Source organism: Procambarus clarkii, chromosome 6 (genome assembly GCF_040958095.1).
Source record: "Procambarus clarkii isolate CNS0578487 chromosome 6, FALCON_Pclarkii_2.0, whole genome shotgun sequence".
Lineage (NCBI taxonomy): Eukaryota > Metazoa > Arthropoda > Malacostraca > Decapoda > Cambaridae > Procambarus > Procambarus clarkii.
Window position 1 is genome coordinate 32,645,981 of NC_091155.1, and position 27,208 is coordinate 32,673,188.

General features: G+C 47.8%; 1 protein-coding gene across 2 annotated transcripts in view; it reads left to right on the plus strand.

Moving 5' to 3' along the window:
- Positions 1–8,001: 8,001 nt before the first annotated feature.
- Positions 8,002–27,208, plus strand: part of LOC123753947 (secreted frizzled-related protein 3) — a 45,788-nt gene continuing 26,581 nt past the window's right edge. For both annotated transcript variants that reach the window (XM_069308133.1, XM_069308125.1), the window contains exons 1-3: positions 8,002–8,860; positions 14,619–14,867; positions 25,140–25,389. In XM_069308133.1, the coding sequence (XP_069164234.1) occupies positions 14,625–14,867; positions 25,140–25,389 (493 nt within the window). In that variant the 5' untranslated portion in view covers positions 8,002–8,860; positions 14,619–14,624. The remainder of the gene's footprint in view (positions 8,861–14,618; positions 14,868–25,139; positions 25,390–27,208) is intronic.

Consider the following 27,208-nt stretch of genomic DNA (forward strand, 5'->3'; position numbering starts at 1 on the left):
AGTTACCTAACCTTGCGATGATTTCGGAGCTCAACGTTCCCGCGGCCCGGTCCCCGACCAGGCCTCCTAGTCATACATGGAATCTGGAGAGGACATGGAATGACAATGTAATCTGTTAACGTGTACTGGCACAGATTACTAGTGCTCTATCTAACTCTCGGTATCTAGAGGTTATCTAGAGATGATTTCGGGGCTTAGCGTCCCCGCGGCCCTGTCCTCGACCAGGCCTCCTTTTTGTTACACACCCCCAGGAAGCAGTTCGTAGCAGCTGTTTAACTCCCTTGTACCTATTTACTGCTAGGCGAACAAGAGCATCAGGGTGAAAAAAACCCTGCCCATTTGATTCTGCCTCCACCGGGGATCGAACCCGGAACCTTAGGACTACGAATCTCGAGCGCTGTCCACTCAGCTGTCAGGCCCCACATAATATCAATATCAACAATATCCTCCAGTACTCGTGAGTGCATGAAATACTTACACACCTCAAATTTCGTCTGAATTCATTGATATTGGCAATCACAGAGTGTCAATATGTTACCTGAATTTACCTGGGGACCACTAACATTCTATTGTCTTCGACGTGGACAGGAACCCTCCGACTTGTCAAAGGTCCCCCCCCCTCATTTGCCCAGAAGATTTTTCCAGTTGGATTTTAAAGTTTAACAGTTTCGGCATTTACGGCTTCGGTGAGTAGGCGGTTCCATAGGTTTATAACCCTGTAAGTGAAAAAAGCATCTCCTGTTCTCAGTCCTACATTGTGGCTTGTTGAGCTTGACGCCTTTGCTCCTTGTTTGTGTTACATCTCACCTTTAGAAGAAAATGTCTGGATCAACATCCTCCAAATTGTTCAGTCTTTCAAAAGTTTCCATGAGATTCGCCCTGTCATGCCTGGTTGGTAGTGTTGTTAGCCCTGTGGCCCTCAACCGTTCCTGATACGTGAGATGACTTAGTTCTGGAATGATTTTTTTTGCCCGGTGTTGAACTTTCTTCAAAGCAGCTGTCTTTCTGAAGATGAGGTCTCCATGCTTGGATACAACAACCCAAGTACTGCCTACACCAACGATTTGTTCAGTTTAATGACTTCCTTCTTTTAATTCAATTCAAAAGTACGCTTGATTATTAAAAGTGTTTGGTTAGCTTTTTTTACTGCTGTCCCTACCTAACTTTGACCGAGTGATGGATTCTGACTCCAAAGTCCTTGTCTTCGTCAATCTGCTGCAAGGTAATGCTGTTAACTTGTTAGTTGTAGCGTGGGTTGTTATGCCCCACATACAGGATCTTGTATTTATCGATATTAAAGAGCATTTGCCAGTCTTCTGACCATTTGCGGAGTTCATGTTGATCATCATTTTCATTTCCAACTTTACCATAAATCTTTGTCACCTGTAATTATGATGATATGGTTTGTAATATTCTCATCTATGTCATTGATGTATATGACAAAAAGAGTTGGGCCCAAAATGGACCCCTGTGGCACCCCATTAAATACATTTCTCCAATCAGATTCATTCCCATTTAGCACGACCCTTTGTTTTAACCGTTGTTTTATCCATTCTAATATTCTTCCATTTATTCTATGTGCCTTTAATTTCCTTGTCGATCTTTAATGTGGTACCCATTAATATATTTAACATTTCCCTGGATTTTCCACTTGGAATTACGGGCGTTTTGCTTAACCGCTTGTCGGATCACGACGTAAATTTACGGACCGTGTTTTATATTGGGTATTTACTACTCGATCGACTTGGGGTTTGTATGAATATGTTTGCCATTAAATTTTCGTTTTCTCTAATAGGCACAGTGCCTATTTGAGAAAACGGCAATGTATTGTAACTTAGAGGAGAGACTATTGAGTTGGTGACACAACGAGGGTAATCGCCCACTCCACACACTCTTGTGTTGGCCGCGATCATGATTCTACATTTATATGCATATGTCTGTGTGGAGAATTTTATTCCGAACACTATACAAACAAAAAAAAACGGTGTGAATCAAGTATAAACTTGAAAAAACATGAGCAAAGTAAAAACTTTTTACGCCCACGGGTACAAACATGCGTAAGATTCGCGTAAGATTTTATTCGCCGCAAACTTATTTGACGCTCTGTTGGCCAATTCTACCCATGTTCTTATAGAACTTTCTATTGCGAACACATTGCTATAAAAATGAAATACGTAGCTCGAGAAATAATGTCAGGACAGTGAAATAAGTATAAACTTTCAAAGCACTGCATCACAACAGTGTCGTCGCTGCTGAAATCACGGCTAACGCTTCGCCCAGTTCCCACACTCGTGCGGAACATAATTAGACATTGATAGGCATATGTCTGGGTGGGGAATTTTATTGTGAGTTCAGTGATATCAAAATAAGCGCTGTAGGATGACTGTGAGGCTGGCAACAAACGAAAGAGTATGAACATTTACTTCCTGTTTGGGTGTCACGGCGAGTCATCTTCGTGTTTATTAGCAAATGCTTTGGTGGCATTTTATGCATATGATCTTGTAGATAATTTTATTGCCAATGCATTGATACCAAAATGAAAAACGTAGCTCGAGAATTGATGTTAGGAGCGTGAAAAGATTATAAACTTTTTTGTGTTTACGCTTGAGCGCGCAGAACGCCGCGCGCACAAGGCGCTTTTTTTTTCACAAGTGCCGCGCGCACTAAAGTGTTTTAAAAGCTTTAGCAAAGGCCATGTATACTAACTACCTCTCCCGAAATTCCTTTGTCTGGGTAGCCGGTTACTGTTTCCAAAAATGTGAGCAGGTTTGTAAGTCAGGATCTATTGTTAACAAGCCCATATTGTGTCGATTTAACAAGATTGTTCGCTGAAAGATGGCGAATGATTCCCTCCCTGAGGATTCTCTCCGTGAGCTTGCAGGTGTGTGATGTCAAGCTGATCGGCCGGTAGTTTTCTGCTGAGCGCTTTCTGCTTTTTTTTTGAAAATAGGAGTGACGTTTGCATATTTCCAATCTAGGGGGACTATCCCTTGGTCCAGAGATTTTCAGAGGAGTTTCAGCTGTAGGCACAGTTCCTCTGCCAGTTCCTTTATGATTTTGGATTGAATTCCATCCACACCTGGCGCTTCCGAGTCTTTTAGTTCATCAATGTTCTTCCTGATTATGCCACATGTTATGGGTGCGACATAATCACGAAACCATTAATTAATTAATTTCTTAAATACCTTAATGCTTTCTCTTCACCTTCTTCAAACATTTGTGTGGGCGATGGGATGTCATCTAATGTTTCTAGTGTGAACACTGATGTGAAGTATTCATTCTGAGTGTTTGCTGCCCTCTTATCGTCCATTATTACTTGGTTAGTCTCATCTTTAAGGGTCCTACCTAACCCTTGTTTTGGTTTTACTTCTTATAAAATAAATAAATAAATAAATATGTTTATTCAGGAAGGGTACATACATACAAGTAATGTTACATTAATGGATCGATATATAGATAGAGCTAGTACATACAATGCCTAAAGCCACTATTACGCAATGCGTTTCGGGCAGGAAAAACATTAATATCTAGAACTTAATACTAATTGAGCATAAGGAATAAAATGTGTTGAGAACAAATACAAATAAAGATAAAAAAAAGGGGGAACATGACTGAAAAAGCAGCACAAATACAATAGGTTGACAAACAGTGTTGATTAAAAAAAAAATAACAGACATGGGTTGACAATAGAGGGGTAAGGTAGGTTACAGGGAATTTATTAGGTATAGCTTCGTTTTAATCTTAAACTGGTTGAGAGAGGTACAGTCTTTAACATGGTTGGGAAGATCATTCCACATTCTGGGTCCCTTGATTTGTAGAGCATTTCTAGTTTGATTAAGTCGTACTCTTGGAATATCAAAACTGTATTTATTTCTGGTGTGGTGCTCATTATATAGGCATAGAACGATTTTGGACCTAGATTCAGGAAGCTCTGTGTATTTCTTCGTAAGTGGGTTTGCTACGAAGGTTCCTAAGTGCGCCCTAAGATGATGCTTAGGTGCGATTCAATAAGGTATACTTAGGAAGAAAATTGTTGGTTCACCTGCGTGCCGATAGAGGTCACTACTGTGTTTCGTTTGGCCAATCAGAGAGCAGCAACATTCTTCATATTGAAGATTTAGCGCTGGCTTATCGGAGCTCTACTGCCGCCTATTTACGTCGAATTTTCTTATAAAATTAGTATATTTCGAAGTAAAACAATGTTTTTTCAACTTCTACAGCCAGCACCGACATTGTAGTAAACAAATTTTGTTTATTACATTTGTTGTTTACATTTGTTGTTTACCTACGTAATTCTAAGAGATACTGTGTAGCTGTCCTTGTTGCTCGGAAGATGCGCTGACAATTATTGTATATATTTACTGAATTTACCCAAGGGCCACTAACTATCTAGTGACCTCGAAGAGGACAGAAAGCCGGCGGCTTGTTAAAGGGCCCGCCAATTGTCTTAATGATATTTTTTAGCTGGAATTTGGCATTTACGGCTTCAGCGGGTAGGCGGTTCCATGGGTTTATAGCCCTCTTGGTGGAAAAAAAACATCTGTTTTCAGTCCTACTTGAGAGAACATACTCTCCAACACTATATCTGTGATTGTCCTGTTATCAGTGACTTCATACCAAATGGTATGAGGTATTTTGAGCTCTGTAATTATTTCATACACTCAGGAATATTGGAAGATATTCTTGTGCTGCACCCAGATTTTGCCAGTGGAGGCTAATAGATCAGCATTAAGTATTTTGTTCTCTCCTAATTCCATGTATGACTGGCCATCCTGTGAGGTGAGGATGTTGGGTGAGCTTGTAGCTGGTTTTTGATCTACACTGCGTGGTCCTTCATACAGAATAGGGAAGCAGCACATTGCTGTGTATACCTAAACATGTTTAAAAATACATTGTTTGAGAGGAGTTTTGTAGAAACTGGTAAGAGTAATTATAATATAATGTTTCCATGATTCAGTGCTTACCTCTTGTGAAAATTGCTTAGAGTTGTTTAGTCAGAGTTGATTTGTTTTTTGTATTGAGGCTGGTATTTTCTAAATTGATTCCATGTACAGTATGTCTAACCATCCTGTGAGATGGGAGTATTAGATAAACTTATAGCTAGTTTTTTATCTACACTGTGTCATATTCCATATAGAATAGGGTAGCAGCACATTGCTGTGTATCTATCTTGAGGTTATCTTGAGATGATTTCGGGGCTTTTTAGTTTCCCCGCGGCCCGGTCCTCGACCAGGCCTCCACCCCCAGGAAGCAGCCCGTGACAGCTGACTAACTCCCAGGTACCTATTTACTGCTAGGTAACAGGGGCATTCAGGGTGAAAGAAACTTTGCCCATTTGTTTCTGCCTCGTGCGGGAATCGAACCCGCGCCACAGAATTACGAGTCCTGCGCGCTATCCACCAGGCTACGAGGCCCTGTTTACACCCTTACACCCTAATCTTCTTAATAAAAAAATCAGTAATAAAGATTTTAAATTATAGTTTGTATTATTACAAATACAGTACTGTATTATCCTTATTAAATCATGTTGACCATGGATCATTAAGATCTCATGTTGATATGTAATACAAGTCATATTTCTTTTGAACTGCTAATCCATGCTAATCATTCATTAAATTGTGCATTATGTCTCAATTTTTCACTTCCTTGGATATACTGTACAGTACAAAAAGATAGGATAAAAATAAACCAGTAATATTTCTTTCATTATATTTTTCATTTAAATAACTGCATCAATATTTTTACAGCTGACAGGATTTGTTTTACAATACAGGTGCATTATTTGTTAAAAAAATTTGGTTTATTGTTACACACAATGGTGCTACATAGCCTTCCCAGCTTGGTGCCTTCTTTTAATACTTACTGATTAAAAAATAAATAATAAATACATTTTATTCAGGAAAAGTACATACAGTTGATTTACAAACATAATGTTGGATTTATAGGCAGAGCTAGTACATACAATACCTAAAGCCACTAATACTCATAGCATTTCGGGCAAGGTGTGGGGGGAAAAAAACACAGACTAAAACTTAATAGTAATCGGGATTAGGTATAAATTGTGTTGAAAGAAGGAATAAAAAATACAAAAAGGGGGTTAACATAGCATAAATCAGCAATTGCACATGTTGGTGAACAAACAGCGTTGTTTAAAAAATAGCAAGACATGGGTTGACATTTAGGAGGTAAGTTAGGTTACATGGAGTTAATTAGGCAGTACTTGGTTTAACTCTTAAACTGGTTGAGAGAGGTACAGCCTTTGACATGATTCGGGAGGTCATTCCACATTCTGGGTCCCTTGATTTGTAGAGCACTTCTAGTTTGGTTACACACAGCCAAATTGAGTAATAGGAAGAGGTCTTGGACACAAATTTGTTCCATGCTAAATGTAGAGGAATCAGCTGAGTATTCCTCAAATAAAATAAGTTGCCTCAGCTTATAAGGTAAATAAAATAAGCATTTCTCAAATAAGTAGCTGCCTCACCTCACTGCCATACTGCTACATAGCCTTCCCGACATGGTGCCTTCTTTTGATAATTACTTGTTCCACACCCAAATTGTATAACAGGAAGAGGTCTTGGACCCCTACTTCCCTCTCTCTTTTTTAATAGTCTATATAGTCATAATTATAGCTTTAAGTATTCAATGAATAAAGTTTGTGACATTTTTACCCTTTTCCTTACCTAACATCATTTGTGCAGCATATTTTTATTTTATGTCTCACCCAGATTTAATTTCAAAATAAAACCAAACTAAATAAATTAGAAATGGGTATGTATAGCTAAGGTACACCCTAACTACTAGGTGAACAGGGGCTGAAGCCTCGCCCGCTGCCTCCCTCCGTCAGGGCCTCGCCCGCTGCTTTCCTGCGTCAGGGCCTCGCCCGCTGCCTCCCTGCGTCAGGGCCTCGCCCGCTGCCTCCCTCCGTCAGGGCCTCGCCCGCTGCCTCCCTGCGTCAGGGCCTCGCCCGCTGCCTCCCTCCGTCAGGGCCTCGCCCGCTGCCTCCCTGCGTCAGGGCGTCGCCCGCTGCCTCCCTCCGTCAGGGCCTCGCCCGCTGCCTCCCTGCGTCAGGGCGTCGCCCGCTGCCTCCCTCCGTCAGGGCCTCGCCCGCTGCCTCCCTGCGTCAGGGCCTCGCCCGCTGCCTCCCTCCGTCAGGGCCTCGCCCGCTGCCTCCCTGCGTCAGGGCCTCGCCCGCCGCCTCCCTCCGTCAGGGCCTCGCCCGCTGCCTCCCTGCGTCAGGGCGTCGCCCGCTGCCTCCCTGCGTCAGGGCCTCGCCCGCCGCCTCCCTCCGTCAGGGCCTCGCCCGCTGCTTTCCTGCGTCAGGGCCTCGCCCGCTGCCTCCCTGCGTCAGGGCCTCGCCCGCTGCCTCCCTGCGTCAGGGCCTCGCCCGCTGCCTCCCTCCGTCAGGGCCTCGCCCGCTGCCTCCCTGCGTCAGGGCCTCGCCCGCTGCTTTCCTGCGTCAGGGCCTCGCCCGCTGCCTCCCTGCGTCAGGGCCTCGCCCGCTGCCTTCCTCCGTCAGGGCCTCGCCCGCTGCCTCCCTGCGTCAGGGCCTCGCCCGCTGCTTTCCTGCGTCAGGGCCTCGCCCGCTGCCTCCCTGCGTCAGGGCCTCGCCCGCTGCCTCCCTCCGTCAGGGCCTCGCCCGCTGCCTCCCTGCGTCAGGGCCTCGCCCGCTGCCTCCCTGCGTCAGGGCCTCGCCCGCTGCCTCCCTCCGTCAGGGCCTCGCCCGCTGCCTCCCTGCGTCAGGGCCTCGCCCGCTGCCTCCCTGCGTCAGGGCCTCGCCCGCTGCCTCCCTCCGTCAGGGCCTCGCCCGCTGCCTCCCTGCGTCAGGGCCTCGCCCGCTGCCTCCCTGCGTCAGGGCCTCGCCCGCTGCCTCCCTGCATCAGGGCCTCGTCCTCCTCCCGGTGCTGCCCCCCACCTCCTTCACCTCTCAAGAGCTCCTCTAGTGGGTTCTTCAAGAGGGTAATATTACCGGAGACTCTCCGCACCGCACACTATTCCTCATTTTCTCATTCATCTTAACACAATACACCTGCACATCTCGCCGCTGCCAGACGCAGAAACATTTCCACACATACAGAGTTACCCTCCATAGTTACCCCTGATGACGGCCCGTAACCCCATTTGCTGCTAGGTCACGTAGGCCTCCGTATTATAGCAGAGATACTGTCACGATGACAGGTGCTGTTCCCAGGAGCAGACAGTCGCAGTAAAACAACTTGCAAGGGTTTGCCTGTGAAGGATGGAGTTGATGTGGACTCGCTCGCTCGATGTTGACGCTGAGTTCAGTAATTACAGGAGCGTTAGGTAGTGGTGGCGACGGTGTCATCGCTCAGTTTACTGTGTGCTACAGTGGTGAACCAAGCCGGTGTGTGCCACAGTGGTGGGCCAAGCCGGTGTGTGCTACAGTGGTGGGCCAAGCCGGTGTGTGCCACAGTGGTGAGCCAAGCCGGTGTGTGCCACAGTGGTGAGCCAAGCCGGTGTGTGCCACAGTGGTGAGCCAAGCCGGTGTGTGCCACAGTGGTGGGCCAAGCCGGTGTGTGGCACAGTGGTGGGCCAAGCCGGTGTGTGGCACAGTGGTGAGCCAAGCCGGTGTGTGCCACAGTGGTGAGCCAAGCCGGTGTGTGGCACAGTGGTGGGCCAAGCCGGTGTGTGGCACAGTGGTGAGCCAAGCCGGTGTGTGGAGCAGTGTGTGTGTGTGTGAGCGTGAGGGTCAACGCGGCCCACATCAAGATGTGAGTGTGCACTCAACACTTACTGTGGTGGGACCTACTGTGGTGGGACCTACTGTGGTGGGACCTACTCCGTATCCTACTGCTAGTATTGACGCACTCACACCTCTCTCTCTCTCCCCACCTCTAAGGTACGTTGATCTTGTATTTACTCCCGCTCTGCTGACAAGGGCCGCCTCTTGCATTCCTTACGCCCTGTGTCATCACCATGTCTGGTGCTCCCTGACCCCTGTGTCATCACCATGTCTGGTGCTCCCTGACCCCTGTGTCATCACCATGTCTGGTGCTCCCTGACCCCTGTGTCATCACCATGTCTGGTGCTCCCTGACCCCTGTGTCATCACCCTGTCTGGCGCTCCCTGACCCCTGTGTCATCACCATGTCTGGTGCTCCCTGACCCCTGTGTCATCACCATGTCTGGTGCTCCCTGACCCCTGTGTCATCACCATGTCTGGTGCTCCCTGACCCCTGTGTCATCACCATGTCTGGTGCTCCCTGACCCCTGTGTCATCACCATGTCTGGTGCTCCCTGACCCCTGTGTCATCACCCTGTCTGGCGCTCCCTGACCCCTGTGTCATCACCATGTCTGGTGCTCCCTGACCCCTGTGTCATCACCATGTCTGGTGCTCCCTGACCCCTGTGTCATCACCATGTCTGGTGCTCCTTGACCCCTGTGTCATCACCATGTCTGGTGCTCCCTGACCCCCTGTGTCATCACCATGTCTGGTGCTCCCTGACCCCCTGTGTCATCACCATGTCTGGTGCTCCCTGACCCCTGTGTCATCACCATGTCTGGTGCTCCCTGACCCCTGTGTCATCACCATGTCTGGCGCTCCCTGACCCCTGTGTCATCACCATGTCTGGCGCTCCCTGACCCCTGTGTCATCACCATGTCTGGCGCTCCCTGACCCCTGTGTCATCACCATGTCTGGCGCTCCCTGACCCCTGTGTCATCACCATGTCTGGCGCTCCCTGACCCCCTGTGTCATCACCATGTCTGGTGCTCCTTGACCCCTGTGTCATCACCATGTCTGGCGCTCCCTGACCCCTGTGTCATCACCATGTCTGGCGCTCCCTGACCCCTGTGTCATCGCCATGTCTGGCGCTCCCTGACCCCTGTGTCATCGCCATGTCTGGAGCTCCCTGACCCCTGTGTCATCGCCATGTCTGGCGCTCCCTGACCCCCTGTGTCATCACCATGTCTGGTGCTCCTTGACCCCTGTGTCATCACCATGTCTGGTGCTCCCTGACCCCTGTGTCATCACCATGTCTGGTGCTCCCTGACCCCCTGTGTCATCACCATGTCTGGCGTTCCCTGACCCCTGTGTCATCACCATGTCTGGTGCTCCTTGACCCCTGTGTCATCACCATGTCTGGTGCTCCCTGACCCCTGTGTCATCACCATGTCTGGTGCTCCTTGACCCCTGTGTCATCACCATGTCTGGTGCTCCCTGACCCCCTGTGTCATCACCATGTCTGGTGCTCCTTGACCCCTGTGTCATCACCATGTCTGGTGCTCCCTGACCCCTGTGTCATCACCATGTCTGGTGCTCCTTGACCCCTGTGTCATCACCATGTCTGTTGCTCCTTGACCCCTGTGTCATCACCATGTCTGGTGCTCCCTGACCCCTGTGTCATCACCATGTCTGGTGCTCCCTGACCCTTGTGTCATCAACATGTCTGGCGCTCCCTGACCCCTGTGTCATCACCATGTCTGGTGCTCCTTGACCCCTGTATCATCACCATGTCTGGTGCTCCCTGACCCCTGTGTCATCACCATGTTTGGTGCTCCCTGACCCCCTGTGTCATCACTATGTCTGGTGCTCCCTGACCCCTGTGTCATCACCATGTCTGGTGCTCCCTGACCCCCTGTGTCATCACCATGTCTGGTGCTCCTTGACTCCTGTGTCATCACCATGTCTGGTGCTCCCTGACCCCTGTGTCATCACCATGTCTGGTGCTCCCTGACCCCTGTGTCATCACCATGTCTGGCGTATCACTAATGTTAAAAATATTCTAAGCATAGCAGAGGAACGTAGTATACATTACAAATTGAATAGATCGAATAATAATGACCCGAAATGGATAACAAAGGATCTGAAGAACATTATAAGTAGAAAGAGAGCTTGGAACAAAAGGATTAAGAATGGGGTAGTCAGTTGAGAACAAGAATTCGTTCAACTGGTTAGAAATGTTAAAAAAAGAGATAAGAAGGGCAAAAAGAAACTATAAACAGATGCAGGCGAGGAGTAACAATAACGTGGCTGAAATATGTTAACAAAACCACACACTAGAAAGTGAAGGGACGACGACGTTTCGGTCCGTCCTGGACCATTCTCAAGTCGATTGTGACAATTGACTTGAGAATGGTCCAGGACGGACCGAAACGTCGTCGTCCCTTCACCTTCTAGTGTGTGGTTTGGTCAACAGAAACTATAAAGTTCGCATGCAGAGCAAGCAAAGACAAATCCTAAAGGGTTTTTTCAGTTATATCGAACAAAGATTAGGGAAAGGATAGGTCCATTAAAAACTGAGACAGGTCAGATAACTGATAGTGATGAAGAGATGAGTAGTATTTTAATAAATATTTTAACTCTGTATTTACTAAAGAAGAACTGAATATTATGCCTTCAGCCGAACAAGTCTATGTGGGTGGGGAAGAGGACAGATTGACTAGTTTAGCAGTTACCAGGGAGGATGTTATTTCACAAATAGTGAAATTCAAGCTAAACAAATTTCCAGGGCCCGAGGAAGTGTTTGCCAGGGTACTTAACGAATGCATAGAGGAGCTTAGCGAGCCATTGACTATCATATTTAATAAATCATTAGAGTCAGGCAGTGTTTTAGAGTCGTTTTCTTTTTTTTTTCTACCACAGACGTGGCCTCACATTTACAATGCTAAACAGCATATATACATTTTCTTATGTCCTCTATAGACAGGGCGAGAGATCTGGTAAACATATTGTCCAGGGATTTATTGAACAATCAACCACAAAAGGTGATTGTAGTGCTTTTAAAATGCTAATCTAAACTACAGACATAAATACATATATTTACGTCTCCCTACATAAAGTGTTTGAGTTCTACATATAGTGTCATTAATGTGCATTTATAAGGTGAAATGCAATTCTGACCAGCCTCCACATATCCTTTATACACATACATACACACACACACACATATGTCTATATAAATACAAATGTAAATATTCGTTTGTTCAAAATTTGCTTATCTCTGAAAGTTCTTCACCGATTGCTTTGAATTTTTCATACAACGTTCCATTCGCACCCGAGATAGTTTTTATATACATACTATTTAGATGTCACGTCTGTGACGGGGAAAAAATATATTTGTTTTAACTGTGTTTTTCCATGTGTTTTTCATGTGAGGGAAATCTTCAAAACCTCTTTACCGATTGCTTTCAAATTTTGACTCAACGTTGCATTCGAGTAGGTGCGTGTTTTCATATACCTATTATATACATGCCTCACCTGTGACAGGAAAAAACATGCGTTTTTTGAAAAACAGCGCCATCTGCTGGACGTAAGAGTAACACGCTCAGTAATCTCTGAAAAGTCTTCACTGATTGCTTTGAAATTTTGATACAACGTTCCATTCGAATATGCACAGGTTTTTATGTACCTACTATATAGATGCCACACCTGTGACAGGTAAAAATATGCTTTTTCTGAAAAAATAGCTCCATCTGTTGCACATAATAGCAACACAGGCTATACTAAATATGTTACAGTTCCATTTAAATGTTTCCGATTGCATTGATAAATTGAATTTTCGTAGAATTCGATTTATTTTCATTTTGATTTAATTATTTTGTGTGACATTGTGTTGGAATTGATCTGTGTTGTTTACTTATACCGTTCATATCGCAAGTATAAGAATAGATGCCACACAGGTAACCAATTCACCAATTCCCGCTCCGGGATACCAAACCCTTAACCTGTTCCCCTTATCTCTAGCACAAAACGTTCTGTCTAAATACCTTACCTGGGAATCTCCCACAACCAAAATTCGCTTAGGTGCCTCCTTACATTTTTAAGAACTTTGAGAGGCCTGCGGTTCGTTGCTCTTCGTTGATTTCCCTTTCGAGTGAACTGCAGGCTCACCACGGCACTCGTCTTCCAATACGGCAAATTAATTTAAAGTCCTTAGGGCGTCTGTTGGCGGCCTTGTCAAGGTCTTCTTAAGACCCCAGTCCTTTACGACTTTCCACGACGAGGTCTTTTTAATATTGGTCTCCTCCTTGGTCACTGCTAAACTAGTCAACCTCTCCTCTTCCCCACCCAAATAGACTTGTTCAGTTGAAGTCATATTGTTAAAATCCAGTTTAGTAAGTACAGAGACAAAATATTTATTAAAAATACTACACATCTCTTCGTCATTATCAGTTAACTGACCTGTCTCAGTTTTTAATGGACCTATGCTTACTCTTTGACTCGATATAACTGAAAAAACTTTAGGATTTATCTTCGATAAGCTTGCTATGTGAACTTTATAGTTTCTTTTTACCCTCCTTATCTCTATTTTCATATTTCTAACCAGTTGTACGAATTTTTGTTCTAAACTGACTTCCCCATTCTTAATCCTTTTGTACCACGCTCTCTTTTTACCTATGAGCTTCTTCAGATCCTTTGTTATTCATGAGCCACACTGCTATACATGAACCACACTGCTATACATGAACCACACTGCTATACATGAGCCACACTGCTATACATGAGCCACACTGCTATACATGAACCACACTGCTATACATGAACCACACTGCTATACATGAACCACACACTGCTATACATGAACCACACTGCTATACATGAGCCACACACTGCTATACATGAACCACACTGCTATACATGAGCCACACTGCTATACATGAGCCACACTGCTATACATGAACCACACTGCTATACATGAGCCACACTGCTATACATGAACCACACTGCTATACATGAACCACACTGCTATACATGAGCCACACTGCTATACATGAACCACACTGCTATACATGAACCACACTGCTATACATGAGCCACACTGCTATACATGAACCACACTGCTATACATGAACCACACTGCTATACATGAACCACACTGCTATACATGAGCCACACTGCTATACATGAGCCACACTGCTATACATGAGCCACAATGCTATACATGAGCCACACTGCTATACATGAGCCACACTGCTATACATGAACCACACTGCTATACATGAACCACACTGCTATACATGAACCACACTGCTATACATGAACCACACTGCTATACATGAACCACATTGCTATACATGAGCCACACTGCTATACATGAGCCACACTGCTATACATGAACCACACTGCTATACATGAACCACACTGCTATACATGAACCACACTGCTATACATGAACCACACTGCTATACATGAACCACACTGCTATACATGAGCCACACTGCTATACATGAGCCACACTGCTATACATGAGCCACACTGCTATACATGAACCACACTGCTATACATGAACCACACTGCTATACATGAACCACACTGCTATACATGAGCCACACTGCTATTCATGAGCCACACTGCTATACATGAGCCACACTGCTATACATGAACCACACTGCTATACATGAACCACACTGCTATACATGAGCCACACTGCTATTCATGAGCCACACTGCTATACATGAACCACACTGCTATACATGAGCCACACTGCTATACATGAGCCACACTGCTATACATGAGCCACACTGCTATACATGAGCCACACTGCTATACATGAGCCACACTGCTATACATGAACCACACTGCTATACATGAGCCACACTGTTTAAGGAGGTGCGTTGTACATATCTCGAGGGGTCTAATGTGTTCAATATTGCAGGTGAAGATGACGGCCAGGCTGGAGACTCCAGCGGTGGCCACCACACCTGCTGGGAGGAGATGGGCGGTGTGGGTGGTGTGGGCGGTGGTGGGCGGCGCCTTGATGGGGGTGGAAGGTCAGTTTGGGCCTCAGTGTGAGGAGATCAAGATCCCCATGTGCCAGAAGATGCCCTACAACCTCACCCGCCTCCCCAACCTCCTCCACCACTCATCACAGGAAAACGCACAGCTCGCTATTGAGCAGTTCGAGGTTATTATTATTTAATATTCACTCATAACTTAACCATTTATGTCTCTCTCTCTCTTATGTGTCTGCCCTCATAGTCTTTTAGTTGGTGCGTCTCGTTTAAAGTATTGCATGTCTGTTATTAATATGGACTCATGTAACGAGATCTGGATAACTGTTCAAATAAATAGTGCGTGTAAAGGGGCAAGAGTTTACTCTGTCTCTGTCTCTCCCCCCCCCCTCTCTCTCTCTCTCACTCACTCTGTCTCTCTCCTGACGGCTGGAGACTCCTCCCTCTCCATACACACACACACTGAGGAGCAAAAATGGAGTGGCTTAATTGGCTCACACGCACACACCTAGAAGACCAACACACACCTAGGAAGGGTGGGATTCCTCACCTCTCTCTTCCCTGACTGGTCGCCACATAACGCCATTCCGGGTAGGAGTGTGACCCATAGGGGACCCTCGTGACACGCACACTCACAAGCAAACACACACAGGATACCAGGAAGCGGGAGACCAGATACAAGATACCATTTGGGAGATGAGATACATCAAGAGTCAGAGAGAGAGAAAGGCGGTTGATATCACGCCAGACCTGTCCCCTGAAGCTCATATCAAGAGGATAACATCAGCAGCATATGCCAGGTTGGCTAACATAAGAACGGCCTTTAGAAGCTTGTGTAAGGAATCTTTCAGAACATTATATACCACATATGTCAGACCAATCCTGGAGTATGCGGCTCCAGCATGGAGTCCATATCTAGTCAAGCATAAGACTAAACTGGAAAAGGTTCAAAGGTTTGCCACCAGACTAGTACCCTAGCTGAGATGTATGATCTACGAGGAGAGACTACGGGAATTAAACCTCACTTCGTTGGAAGACAGGAGAGTTAGGGGGGACATGATCACCACATTCAAGATTCTCAAGGGAATCGACAGGGTTGATAAATACAGGCAATTTAACACAAGGGGCACACGCACTAGGGGACACAGGTGGAAACTGAGTGCCCAAATGAGCCACAGAGATATTAGAAAGAACTTTTTTAGTGTCAGAGTGGTTGACAAATGGAATGCATTAGGAAGTAATGTGGTGGAGGCTGACTCCATACACAGTTTCAAGTGTAGATATGATAGAGCCCAATAGGCTCAGGAACCTGTACACCTGTTGATTGACGGTTGAGAGGCGGGACCAAAGAGCCAGAGCTCAACCCCCGCAAGCACAACTAGGCGAGTACAACTAGGTGAGTACACACACACACACGCACGCACACACACACACACACACACACACACACACACACACACACACACACACACACACACACACACACACAGGAATCAAAAGGCTGGCATACCGAAAGGGGAATTATGAACAGATGAGAAGTTTCCTAAGTGAAATACCTTGGGACACAAACCTCAGAGATAAGTCTGTACAGGGTATGATGGACTATGTTACCCAAAAGTGTCAGGAGGCAGTAAACAGGTTCATCCCGGCCCAAAGGGAAAAATCCGAGAAGCAACAGAAGAATCCATGGTATAATAGGGCATGTATGGAAGCGAAGAAACTGAACAAAAGGGCGTGGAGGAACTTCCGGAATAACAGAACACCAGAAAGCAGAGAGAGATACCAGAGAACCAGGAATGAGTATGTCAGGGTGAGAAGAGAAGCAGAGAAAAGTTTTGAAAATGATATAGCAAACAAAGCCAAGACCGAACCAAAGCTACTCCACAGTCTCATCAGAAGGAAAACAACAGTGAAAGAACAGGTATTGAAACTTCGAACAGGCGAGGACAGGTATACAGAGAATGACAGAGAGGTGTGTGAAGAACTCAACAAGAGGTTCCAGGAGGTCTTCACAATAGAACAAGGTGAGGTCACTGTGCTAGGAGAAAGGGAGGTAAACCAGGCGGCCTTGGAAGAGTTCGAAATTACGAGAGAGGAGGTCAAGAGACATCTGCTGGATCTGGATGTTAGAAAGGCTGTTGGTCCAGATGGGATCTCACCATGGGTACTGAAAGAGTGTGCAGAGGCACTTTGCTTGCCACTCTCCATAGTGTATAGTAAGTCACTGGAGACGGGAGACCTACCAGAAATATGGAAGACGGCGAATGTGGTCCCAATATACAAAAAGGGCGACAGGCAAGAGGCACTGAACTACAGGCCAGTGTCCTTGACTTGTATACCATGCAAGGTGATGGAGAAGATCGTGAGAAAAAACCTGGTAACACATCTGGAGAGAAGGGACTTCATGATAAATCGCCAACATGGGTTCAGGGAGGGTAAACCTTGCCTTACAGGCTTGATAGAATTCTACGATCAGGTGACAAAGATTAAGCAAGAAAGAGAGGGCTGGGCGGACTGCATTTTCTTGGATTGTCGGAAAGCCTTTGACACAGTACCGCATAAGAGGATGGTACATAAGCTGGAGAGACAGGCAGGTGTAGCTGGTAAGGTGCTCCAGTGGAGAAGGGAGTACCTAAGCAATAGGAAGCAGAGAGTTACGGTGAGGGGTGAGACCTCTGATTGGCGTGAAGTCACCAGTGGAGTCCCACAGGGCTCTGTACTCGGTCCTATCTTGTTTCTGATATATGTAAATGATCTCCCGGAGGGTATCGATTCATTTCTCTCAATGTTTGCGGACGATGCTAAAATTATGAGAAGGATTAAAACAGAAGAGGACTGTTTGGGGCTTCAAGAAGACCTAGACAAGCTGAAGGAATGGTCGAACAAATCGTTGTTAGAGTTTAACCCAACCAAATGTAATGTAATGAAGATAGGTGTTAGGAGCAGGAGGCCAGATACAAGGTATCATCTGGGAGAGGAAATTCTTCGGGAGTCAGAGAAGGAAAAAGACTTGGGGGTTGATATCACGCCAGACCTGTCTCCTGCAGCACATGTCAAGCGGATAACATCAGCGGCATATGCCAGGCTGGCCAACATACGAACGGCATTCAGAAACTTGTGTAAAGAATCATTCAGAACTTTGTATACCACATATGTCAGGCCAATCCTGGAGTATGCAGCCCCAGCATGGAGTCCATATCTAGTCAAGGATAAGACTAAACTTGAAAAGGTTCAAAGGTTTGCCACCAGACTAGTACCCGAGCTGAGAGGTATGAGCTACGAGGAGAGACTACGGGAATTAAACCTCACTTCGCTGGAAGACAGAAGAGTTAGGGGGAACATGATCACCACATTCAAGATTCTCAAGGGAATTGATAGGATAGATAAAGACAGTCTATTTAACACAAGGGGAACACGCACAAGGGGACACAGGTGGAAACTGAGTGCCCAAATGAGCCACAGAGATATTAGAAAGAACTTTTTTAGTGTCAGAGTGGTTGACAAATGGAATGCATTAGGGGGTGATGTGGTGGAGGCTGACTCCATACACAGTTTCAAATGTAGATATGATAGAGCCCGATAGGCTCAGGAATCTGTACACCTGTTGATTGATGGTTGAGAGGCGGGACCAAAGAGCCAGAGCTCAACCCCCGCAAACACAAATAGGTGAGTACAACTAGGTGAGTACACACACACACACACACACACACACACACACACACACACACACACACACACACACACACACACACACACACACACACACACACACATTGGATTGGAGAACTGGAATTGGAAACAAACAAGGCAGGGGGCAGACGTAACACAGAGGGAGGAGGAGGACAAGATGTCTCGCTTGAGACACTCTTTCAAATGTTGAGTGAAATCAGGGTGGAACTATAGGTAATGAGGGAAAAGGTAGCCAACCTGCAGGATGAACTGATTGAGGCAAGGGAGGAGATTAAAAGCCTGATAGAGAATCCCCAATATCAGCCACGAACCAGCCCTCAGGAAGATGGTAATGTATCTATAGAAGGGACTTCTACAATACAACCCTCATTAGCAGACATACTTAGAAGGACCCTGGAAGTCATCTTTGCAGTACAGGAAATTGCCATGAAAGTTGCTACTTCTCAGCAAGCAGTAAGATGCACTAGCCGACTGATAGAGAGGAATAGAACAGTAGTCGTAGTAGGTATTAATAATGCCCGTAGTAGGACAAATAGGGGCCACTCCAAGGGTGAGGAGAGATATGGATAAAGCCACAGTCAAATAGATCCTTGAAGGAATACAGACGGAGGGGGCAAGAACTGAATATAGAAAAGGTTTTCAGGCCCTTACCTGCTCCAGCCTCTACACTATTCCACCACCATAAGCCTTCCGTTCTCCCCCACCCCCCTATCCCCTCCCTCCACTCCCACCCTCCTCAGCCTTTCCTTCTCCCCCCCCAAGCCCTCCTTTCCCCCCACCCCCGCAAGCCCTCCTATCTCCCCCACCCCCCTAGCCCTCCCTCCCCCCTTCCCCCCTAAACCCCCCTTCTTCTCCCCCACCCCTCCAAGCCCTCACTTTGCCCCTACCCTCTCCAAACCAGATCCTCCCAGCCCCCCCCCCCCCACAACCCAGGTCCCCTCACTCTCAGCTCCCTTCACGACCCAGGGCCCCCCCTTCCCCCTCCCCATCCCAGACCCTCCATGTTTACCTACTCCAGTGGAATCAACAGAAACTGTGGATGGACAGAAAAGAGTTAGCTTCAAGGTGATGTACACAAGCATAGAAGGGACTACAAGCAAGGCGTGTGAATTTAGGGAAAGAGCACAAGAAGTAAACCAAGATGTAATTGGAATCACGGAAACAAAACTCTCAGGAATCATAACAAATGCGGTGTTCCCCAGGATTACACTGTAATAAGGAAAGAGAGGGAGGGAGGGTAGGGGAGGAGGCAGAGTGGCCCTACTCATGAGAAAGGAATGGAGTTTCAAGGAGATGGTTATCCCGGGCTGTGAAGGGTTTGGAGACTACATAACAGGCACCATGACGATGGGAGGACCCAGAGTAGTAGTAGCAGTGATATATAACCCTCCTCCAAATGACAGAAGACTCAGAAAAGAGTATGACAGAAACAACATGGCAGTTAATAACATAATTGAGAGGGCGGCCTCTGCTGCCTGTAGAAATAGATCCCATCTGCTCATCATGGGGGACTTCAATCACGGAAGGATAGACTGGGAGAACAAGGAACCGCACGGAGGAGAGGATACAGGGAGAGCCAAACTAGTGGAGATGGCGACAAGAAACTTTCTAAGCCAACATGTCAGGGAACCCAATAGGATGAGGGGAAACGATGAACCAGCGAGACTCGACCTAGTCTTCACTCTTGAATGACTCCGACATAAGAGAAATCGACTTCGAGGCCCAAGCAGGAATGAGCGATCACAGCGTTCTGACGTTTCAGTATCTGGTCGAAGAAAGGCTAAAGTACTCGAGAAAGGGAACTGAAAGCAAAAGGTTAGCATTCCGTAAGGGAAATTATGAGGAGATAAGAAAATTCCTAACGGATATAACATGGGAATCAGAGCTAAGAGGAAAGACGGCCCAAGTCATGATGGAATACATCACACAGAAGTGTAAGGAGGCAACAGAAAAGTTTATCCCGGCCCAAAAGGTAAACAATTAAATGCAGATGAGAAACCCATGGTTTAGTCAGAGATGTAACCTAGCTAAGCAACAAAGTAAAAGAGAATGGAGAAACTATAGAAATAACAGGACACATGAGAGCAGAGAAGGTTACCAGAGAGCCAGGAATGAATACGTCAGGGTGAGAAGAGAGGCAGAAGGCAATATGAAAACGACATAGCAAGCAAAGCTATGACCTAACCCAAATTGCTGCACAGCCACATCAGGAGAAAGACAACAGTGAAGGAACAGCTAATGAAACTAAGGATAGGGGCAGACAGATTCACTATAAACGACAAAGAAGTGTGCGAGGAACTCAATATGAAATTCCAGGAAGTCTTCACATTAGAGCAAGGACAAGTTTCAGAGATAAGAGAAGGAATAATTAACCAGGCACCACTAGAGGAATTTTGAGATTACCAGTAGAGATGTAAGGAAGCTCTTTCTAGAGTTGGATGTGACAAAGGCTATAGGCCCGGATGGAATATCACCATGGATACTAAAGGAAGGAGCAGCACTGTGCCTGCCACTCTCCATGGTGTATAACAAATCACTGGTAACAGGTGAACTGCCAGAAATTTGGAAGGCGGCAAACGTAGTCCCGATATACAAGAAGGGGGATAGACAGAAGGCACTGAACTAGAGGCCAGTGTCCCTAACTTGCATACCATGCAAGCTGATGGAGAAAATTGTGCGAAAAAAGCTAGTTGAACATCTGGAGCGAAGGAACTTTGTGTCACAACACCAACATGGTTTCAGGGATGGCAAGTCATGCCTCACAGGATTAATTTAATTTTACGACCAGGCAACAAAAATCAGACAAGAAAGAGAGGGCTGGGCAGATTGCATATTTTTGGATTGCTAGAAAGCCTTTGATACAGTGCCACACCGGAGACTAGTGCAAAAGCTGGAGATGCAGGCAGGAGTGAAAGGGAAGGTACTCCATTGGATAAGGGAGTACCTAAGTAACAGAAGGCAGCGAGTCACTGTGCGGGGTGAGGTCTCAGATTGGCGGGACGTCACCAGTGGAGTCCCGCAGGGATCAGTCCTTGGACCCATACGGTTTCTTATATATGTAAATGATTTTCCAGATGGCATAGAATCATTCCTCTCATTGTTTGCTGATGATGCAAAAAATATGAGGAGGATTAAGACGGAGGAAGACAGTATGAGACTACAAGATGACCTAGACAGACTGCATGACTGGTCCAACAAATGGCTACTAAAGTTCAACCCGAGTAAATGTAAGGTAATGAAACTAAGCAGTGGAAACAGGAGGCCAGACACAGGATACAGAATGGGAGATGAAGTCCTTCATGAAACGGACAGAGAGAAAGATCTAGGAGTTGATATCACACCAACCCTGTCTCCTGAAGCCCACATCAAAAGAATAACATCTGCAGCGTATGCGAGGCTGGCTAACATCAGAACAGCCTTCAGGAACCTGTGTAAGGAATCATTCAGAACCTTGTATACCGCATATGTAAGACCAATCCTGGAGTATGCGGCCCCAGCATGGAGCCCGTACCTAGTCAAGCACAAGGTGACGCTTGAAAAAGTTCAGATATATGCCATTAGGCTAGTCCCAGAACAAAGAGGCATGGGTTGCGAAGAAAGGCTGCGAGAAATGCACCTCACGACACTAGAAGACAGAACAGTAAGGGGAGACATGATCACTACCTACAAAATTCTTAGAGGAATTGACAGGGTAGATAATGATTAACTGTTTAACACGGGTGGTACGCGAACAATGAGACACAGGTGGAAACTGAGTAGCCAAATGAGCCACAGGGACGTTAGAAAAAACTTTTTCTGTGTCAGAGTAGTTAACAGATGGAATGCATTATGCAGTGATGTGGTGGAGGCTGACTCCATACACAGTTTTCAAATGTAGATATGATAGAGCCCAGTAGGCTCAGCAATCTGTAAATCAGTTGATTGACAGTTGAGAAGCGAGACCAAAGAGCCAGAGCTCAACCCCCGCAAGCACAATTAGGTAAGTACAATTAGGTGAGTACAACAGTAGCGCGCCAGACACATTGAAATGTGGAGTTTACTACACGTAGATTTGTGTCTTCCAGTTTATCTTCCACCTCCTACTCCTCCACTCCCCCCTCCTACTCCTCCACTCCCCCTCCTACTCCTCCACTCCCCCCTCCTACTCCTCCACTCCCCCTCCTACTCCTCAATCCCTACTACCAGAGTATAGATCATTTGCAGAAACGTAGGCTTCAGCATTTGAGTAGTTATCAGAGGGCGGAGCTTAACCCCTTCCCTTCAACATACGCAAACCGACTCTGGCTTATTATTCACCTGGACAGCTGATGCAACTCTTCTTGCACCAGCTGCCAGATGGACCACGAGGTCGTTGGTGGGAGGAGGTAGGTGGTGGGTGGTGGGTGGTGGTAGGTGGTGGTAGGTGGTGGGTGGTGGTAGGTGGTGGTAGATGGTGGGTGGTGGTAGGTGGTGGGTGGTGGGTGGTGGGTGGTGGTAGGTGGTGGTAGGTGGTGGGTGGTGGTAGGTGGTGGGTGGTGGGTGGTGGTAGGTGGTGGTAGGTGGTGGGTGGTGGTAGGTGGTGGGTGGTGGTAGGTGGTGGTAGGTGGTGGGTGGTGGGTGGTGGTAGGTGGTGGTAGGTGGTGGGTGGTGGTAGGTGGTGGTAGGTGGTAGGTGGTGGTAGGTGGTGGGTGGTGGTAGGTGGTGGGAGGAAGTAGGTGGTGGGTGGTGGTAGGTGGTGGTAGGTGGTGGGTGGTGGGTGGTGGTAGGTGGTGGGTGGTGGTAGGTGGTGGGTGGTGGTGGGTGGTGGTAGGTGGTGGGTGGTGGTAGGTGGTGGGTGGTGGTGGGAGGAGGTAGGTGGTGGGTGGTGGTAGGTGGTGGGTGGTGGTGGGTGGTGGTAGGTGGTGGGTGGTGGTAGGTGGTATTAGGTGGTGGGTGGTGGTGGGTGGTGGTAGGTAGTGGGTGGTGGTAGATGGTGTGAGGTGGTAGGTGGTGGTAGGTGGTGGGTGGTGGTAGGTGGTGGGAGGTGGTAGGTGGTGGGTGGTGGTAGGTGGTGGGTGGTGGTAGGTGGTGGGAGGAGGTAGGTGGTGGGAGGTGGTAGGTGGTGGGAGGTGGTAGGTGGTGGGTGGTGGTAGGTGGTGGGAGGAGGTAGGTGGTGGGTGGTGGTAGGTGGTGGGTGGTGGTAGGTGGTGGGAATTGGTGGTGGGAGGAGGCAGGTGGTGGGTGGTGGTAGGTGGTGGGAGGAGGTAGGTGGTGGTAGGTGGTAGGTGGTGGGAGGAGGTAGGTGGTGGGTGGTGGTAGGTGGTGGGAGGAGGTAGGTGGTGGTAGGTGGTGGGTGGTGGTAGGTGGTGGGTGGTGGTAGGTGGTAGGTGGTGGTAGGTGGTGGGTGGTGGTAGGTGGTGGGTGGTGGTAGGTGGTGGGTGGTGGTAGGTGGTGGGAGGAGGTAGGTGGTGGGTGGTGGTAGGTGGTGGGTGGTGGCAGGTGGTGGGTGGTGGTAGGTGGTGGTAGGTGGTGGGAGGAGGTAGGTGGTGGGAGGAGGTAGGTGGTGGGAGGAGGTAGGTGGTGGGTGGTGGTAGGTGGTGGGAGGAGGTAGGTGGTGGGAGGAGGTAGGTGGTGGGAGGAGGTAGGTGGTGGGAGGTGGTAGGTGGTGGGAGGAGGTAGGTGGTGGGAGGAGGTAGGTGGTGGGAGGAGGTAGGTGGTGGGAGGAGGTAGGTGGTGGGTGGTGGTAGGTGGTAGGAGGAGGTAGGTGGTGGGAGGAGGTAGGTGGTGGGTGGTGGTAGGTGGTGGGAGGAGGTAGGTGGTGGGTGGTGGTAGGTGGTGGGAGGAGGTAGGTGGTGGGTGGTGGGAGGAGGTAGGTGGTGGTAGGTGGTGGGTGGTGGGTGGTGGTAGGTGGTGGGAGGAAGTAGGTGGTAGGTGGCTGCGAGGATAATAAGGAACAAGTATGCAAGGAATGATGGCATACTCTTATGGTCGTGTGTAAAGTCACTGTTAACTTGAAGACGAGAAACATGGGCGAGGAAACTCTACATTATATGTTTACATCCTCGGAATACTTGGCATCTCTGTGGGAGTGTTTTAATGTTTACATTAATCTACGTCCTAGCAGCTCTGTTGGTTCTCCACTTTGTAATCTTAGCAATCCCGTTCAAGTCTACGGCCCAGGAAGTCTGTAAGTTTACGGGCCAAGATCATCATTAAAGTCTACGGGTTACAACCTATCTTTAAAATCTACTGTCTGTGATGCATGTTAAAGTCTACTGCCTACGAAATTTCACTAAAACCTACGATTTTTTTAGTTGAAATTCTACGGAAATGTTACACCTTATGTCGCCCTTAATATCCAAAATGCCGAGTCTGTGTACTCACCTAGTTGTGTTTGCGGGGTTGAGCTCTGGCTCTTTGGTCCCGCCTCTCAACTGTCAATCAACTGGTGTACAGATTCCTGAGCCTATTGGGTCTATCATATCTACATTTTAAACTGTGTATGGAGTCAGCCTCCACCACAACACTAGTTAATGCATTCCATTTGTTAACTATCCTGATACTGAAAAAATCTACTATACCAGTCTACCTCTACCTGTGGCGAGTGTTGAATTATTTACGCCCTGGTGACACTGGTGTTACTTATACCTGCCAATGTGACTTGGCAGGTATAAGTAGCACTCGTCCACTGTCAATATGGTCACATCACTTATCTCGCGTATATGGCACATTATTATCAATGACCTAGCTGGAATAATTAGGAACGCGGTAGTAATACTTGTCCCCGTGGGGTGCAGCTGTTGGGATGGACCAGGTGCTCGGACCAGCTGCAGTTCTTCCTGTGCTCCATGTACGCGCCCATCTGCACGCTGGGCTTCGTCAGTGAGGCCATCCCGCCCTGCAGGAGTGTGTGTGAGGCCGCCAGACTGGGCTGTGAGCCGCTCCTCGCCAAGTTCAACATTCCCTGGCCCACCAACCTGGACTGTGAGGCTCTTCCTCTGTACGACCAGGGCGTCTGCATCACCCCCCAGGCCATCATCTCCTCAGGTTAGTTCCCCACCAGGCCATCATCTCCTCTGGTTAGTTCCCCACCAAGCCATCATCTCCTCAGGTTAGTTCCCCACCAAGCCATCATCTCCTCAGGTTAGTTCCCCACCAAGCCATCATCTCCTCAGGTTAGTTCCCCACCAGGCCATCATCTCCTCAGGTTAGTTCCCCACCAGGCCATCATCTCCTCAGGTTAGTTCCCCACCAAGCCATCATCTCCTCAGGTTAGTTCCCCACCAAGCCATCATCTCCTCAGGTTAGTTCCCCACCAGGCCATCATCTCCTCAGGTTAGTTCCCCACCAGGCCATCATCTCCTCAGGTTAGTTCCCCACCAAGCCATCATCTCCTCAGGTTAGTTCCCCACCAGGCCATCATCTCCTCAGGTTAGTTCCCCACCAAGCCATCATCTCCTCAGGTTAGTTCCCCACCAGGCCATCATCTCCTCAGGTTAGTTCCCCACCAAGCCATCATCTCCTCAGGTTAGTTCCCCACCAGGCCATCACCTCAGGTCAGCAGTATCCACCAGGCCATCACCTCAGGTCAGTAGTATCCACCAAGCCATCACCTCAGGTCAGTAGTATCCACCAGACCATCACCTCAGGTCAGTAGTATCCACCAAGCCATCACCTCAGGTCAGTAGTATCCACCAAGCCATCACCTCAGGTCAGTAGTATCCACCAGACCATCACCTCAGGTCAGTAGTATCCACCAAGCCATCACCCCAGGTCAGCAGTATCCACCAGACCATCACCTCAGGTCAGTAGTATCCACCAGACCATCACCTCAGGTCAGCAGTATCCACCAGACCATCACCTCAGGTCAGTAGTATCCACCAAGCCATCACCTCAGGTCAGTAGTATCCACCAGGCCATCACCTCAGGTCAGCAGTATCCACCAGACCATCACCTCAGGTCAACAGTATCCACCAGACCATCACCTCAGGTCAGCAGTATCCACCAGGCCATCACCTCAGGTCAGCAGTATTCACCAGACCATCACCTCAGGTCAGCAGTATCCATCAAGCCATCACCTCAGGTCAGTAGTATCCACCAGGCCATCACCTCAGGTCAGTAGTATCCACCAGGCCATCACCTCAGGTCAGCAGTATCCACCAGACCATCACCTCAGGTCAACAGTATCCACCAGACCATCACCTCAGGTCAACAGTATCCACCAGACCATCACCTCAGGTCAGCAGTATCCACCAGGCCATCACCTCAGGTCAGTAGTATCCACCAGGCCATCACCTCAGGTCAGTAGTATCCACCAGGCCATCACCTCAGGTCAGTAGTATCCACCAAGCCATCACCTCAGGTCAGTAGTATTCACCAAGCCATCACCTCAGGTCAGTAGTATCCACCAAGCCATCACCTCAGGTCAGTAGTATCCACCAGACCATCACCTCAGGTCAGTAGTATTCACCAAGCCATCACCCCAGGTCAGTAGTATCCACCAGACCATCACCTCAGGTCAGTAGTATTCACCAAGCCATCACCTCAGGTCAGTAGTATCCACCAAGCCATCACCTCAGGTCAGTAGTATTCACCAAGCCATCACCCCAGGTCAGTAGTATCCACCAGGTTACTATCTCAGGTTATTATTTGCTGGGTTACGAACTCCCAACCCTCCCCCATTACACTCCCAACCCTCCCCCATATTACTCCCAACCCTCCCCCATTACACTCCCAACTCTCCCCCATTACACTCCCAACCCTTCCCCATTACACTCCCAACTCTCCCCCATTACACTCCCTCCCCCATTACACTCCCAACCCTCCCCATTACACTCCCAACCCTCCCCCATTATACTCCCAACCC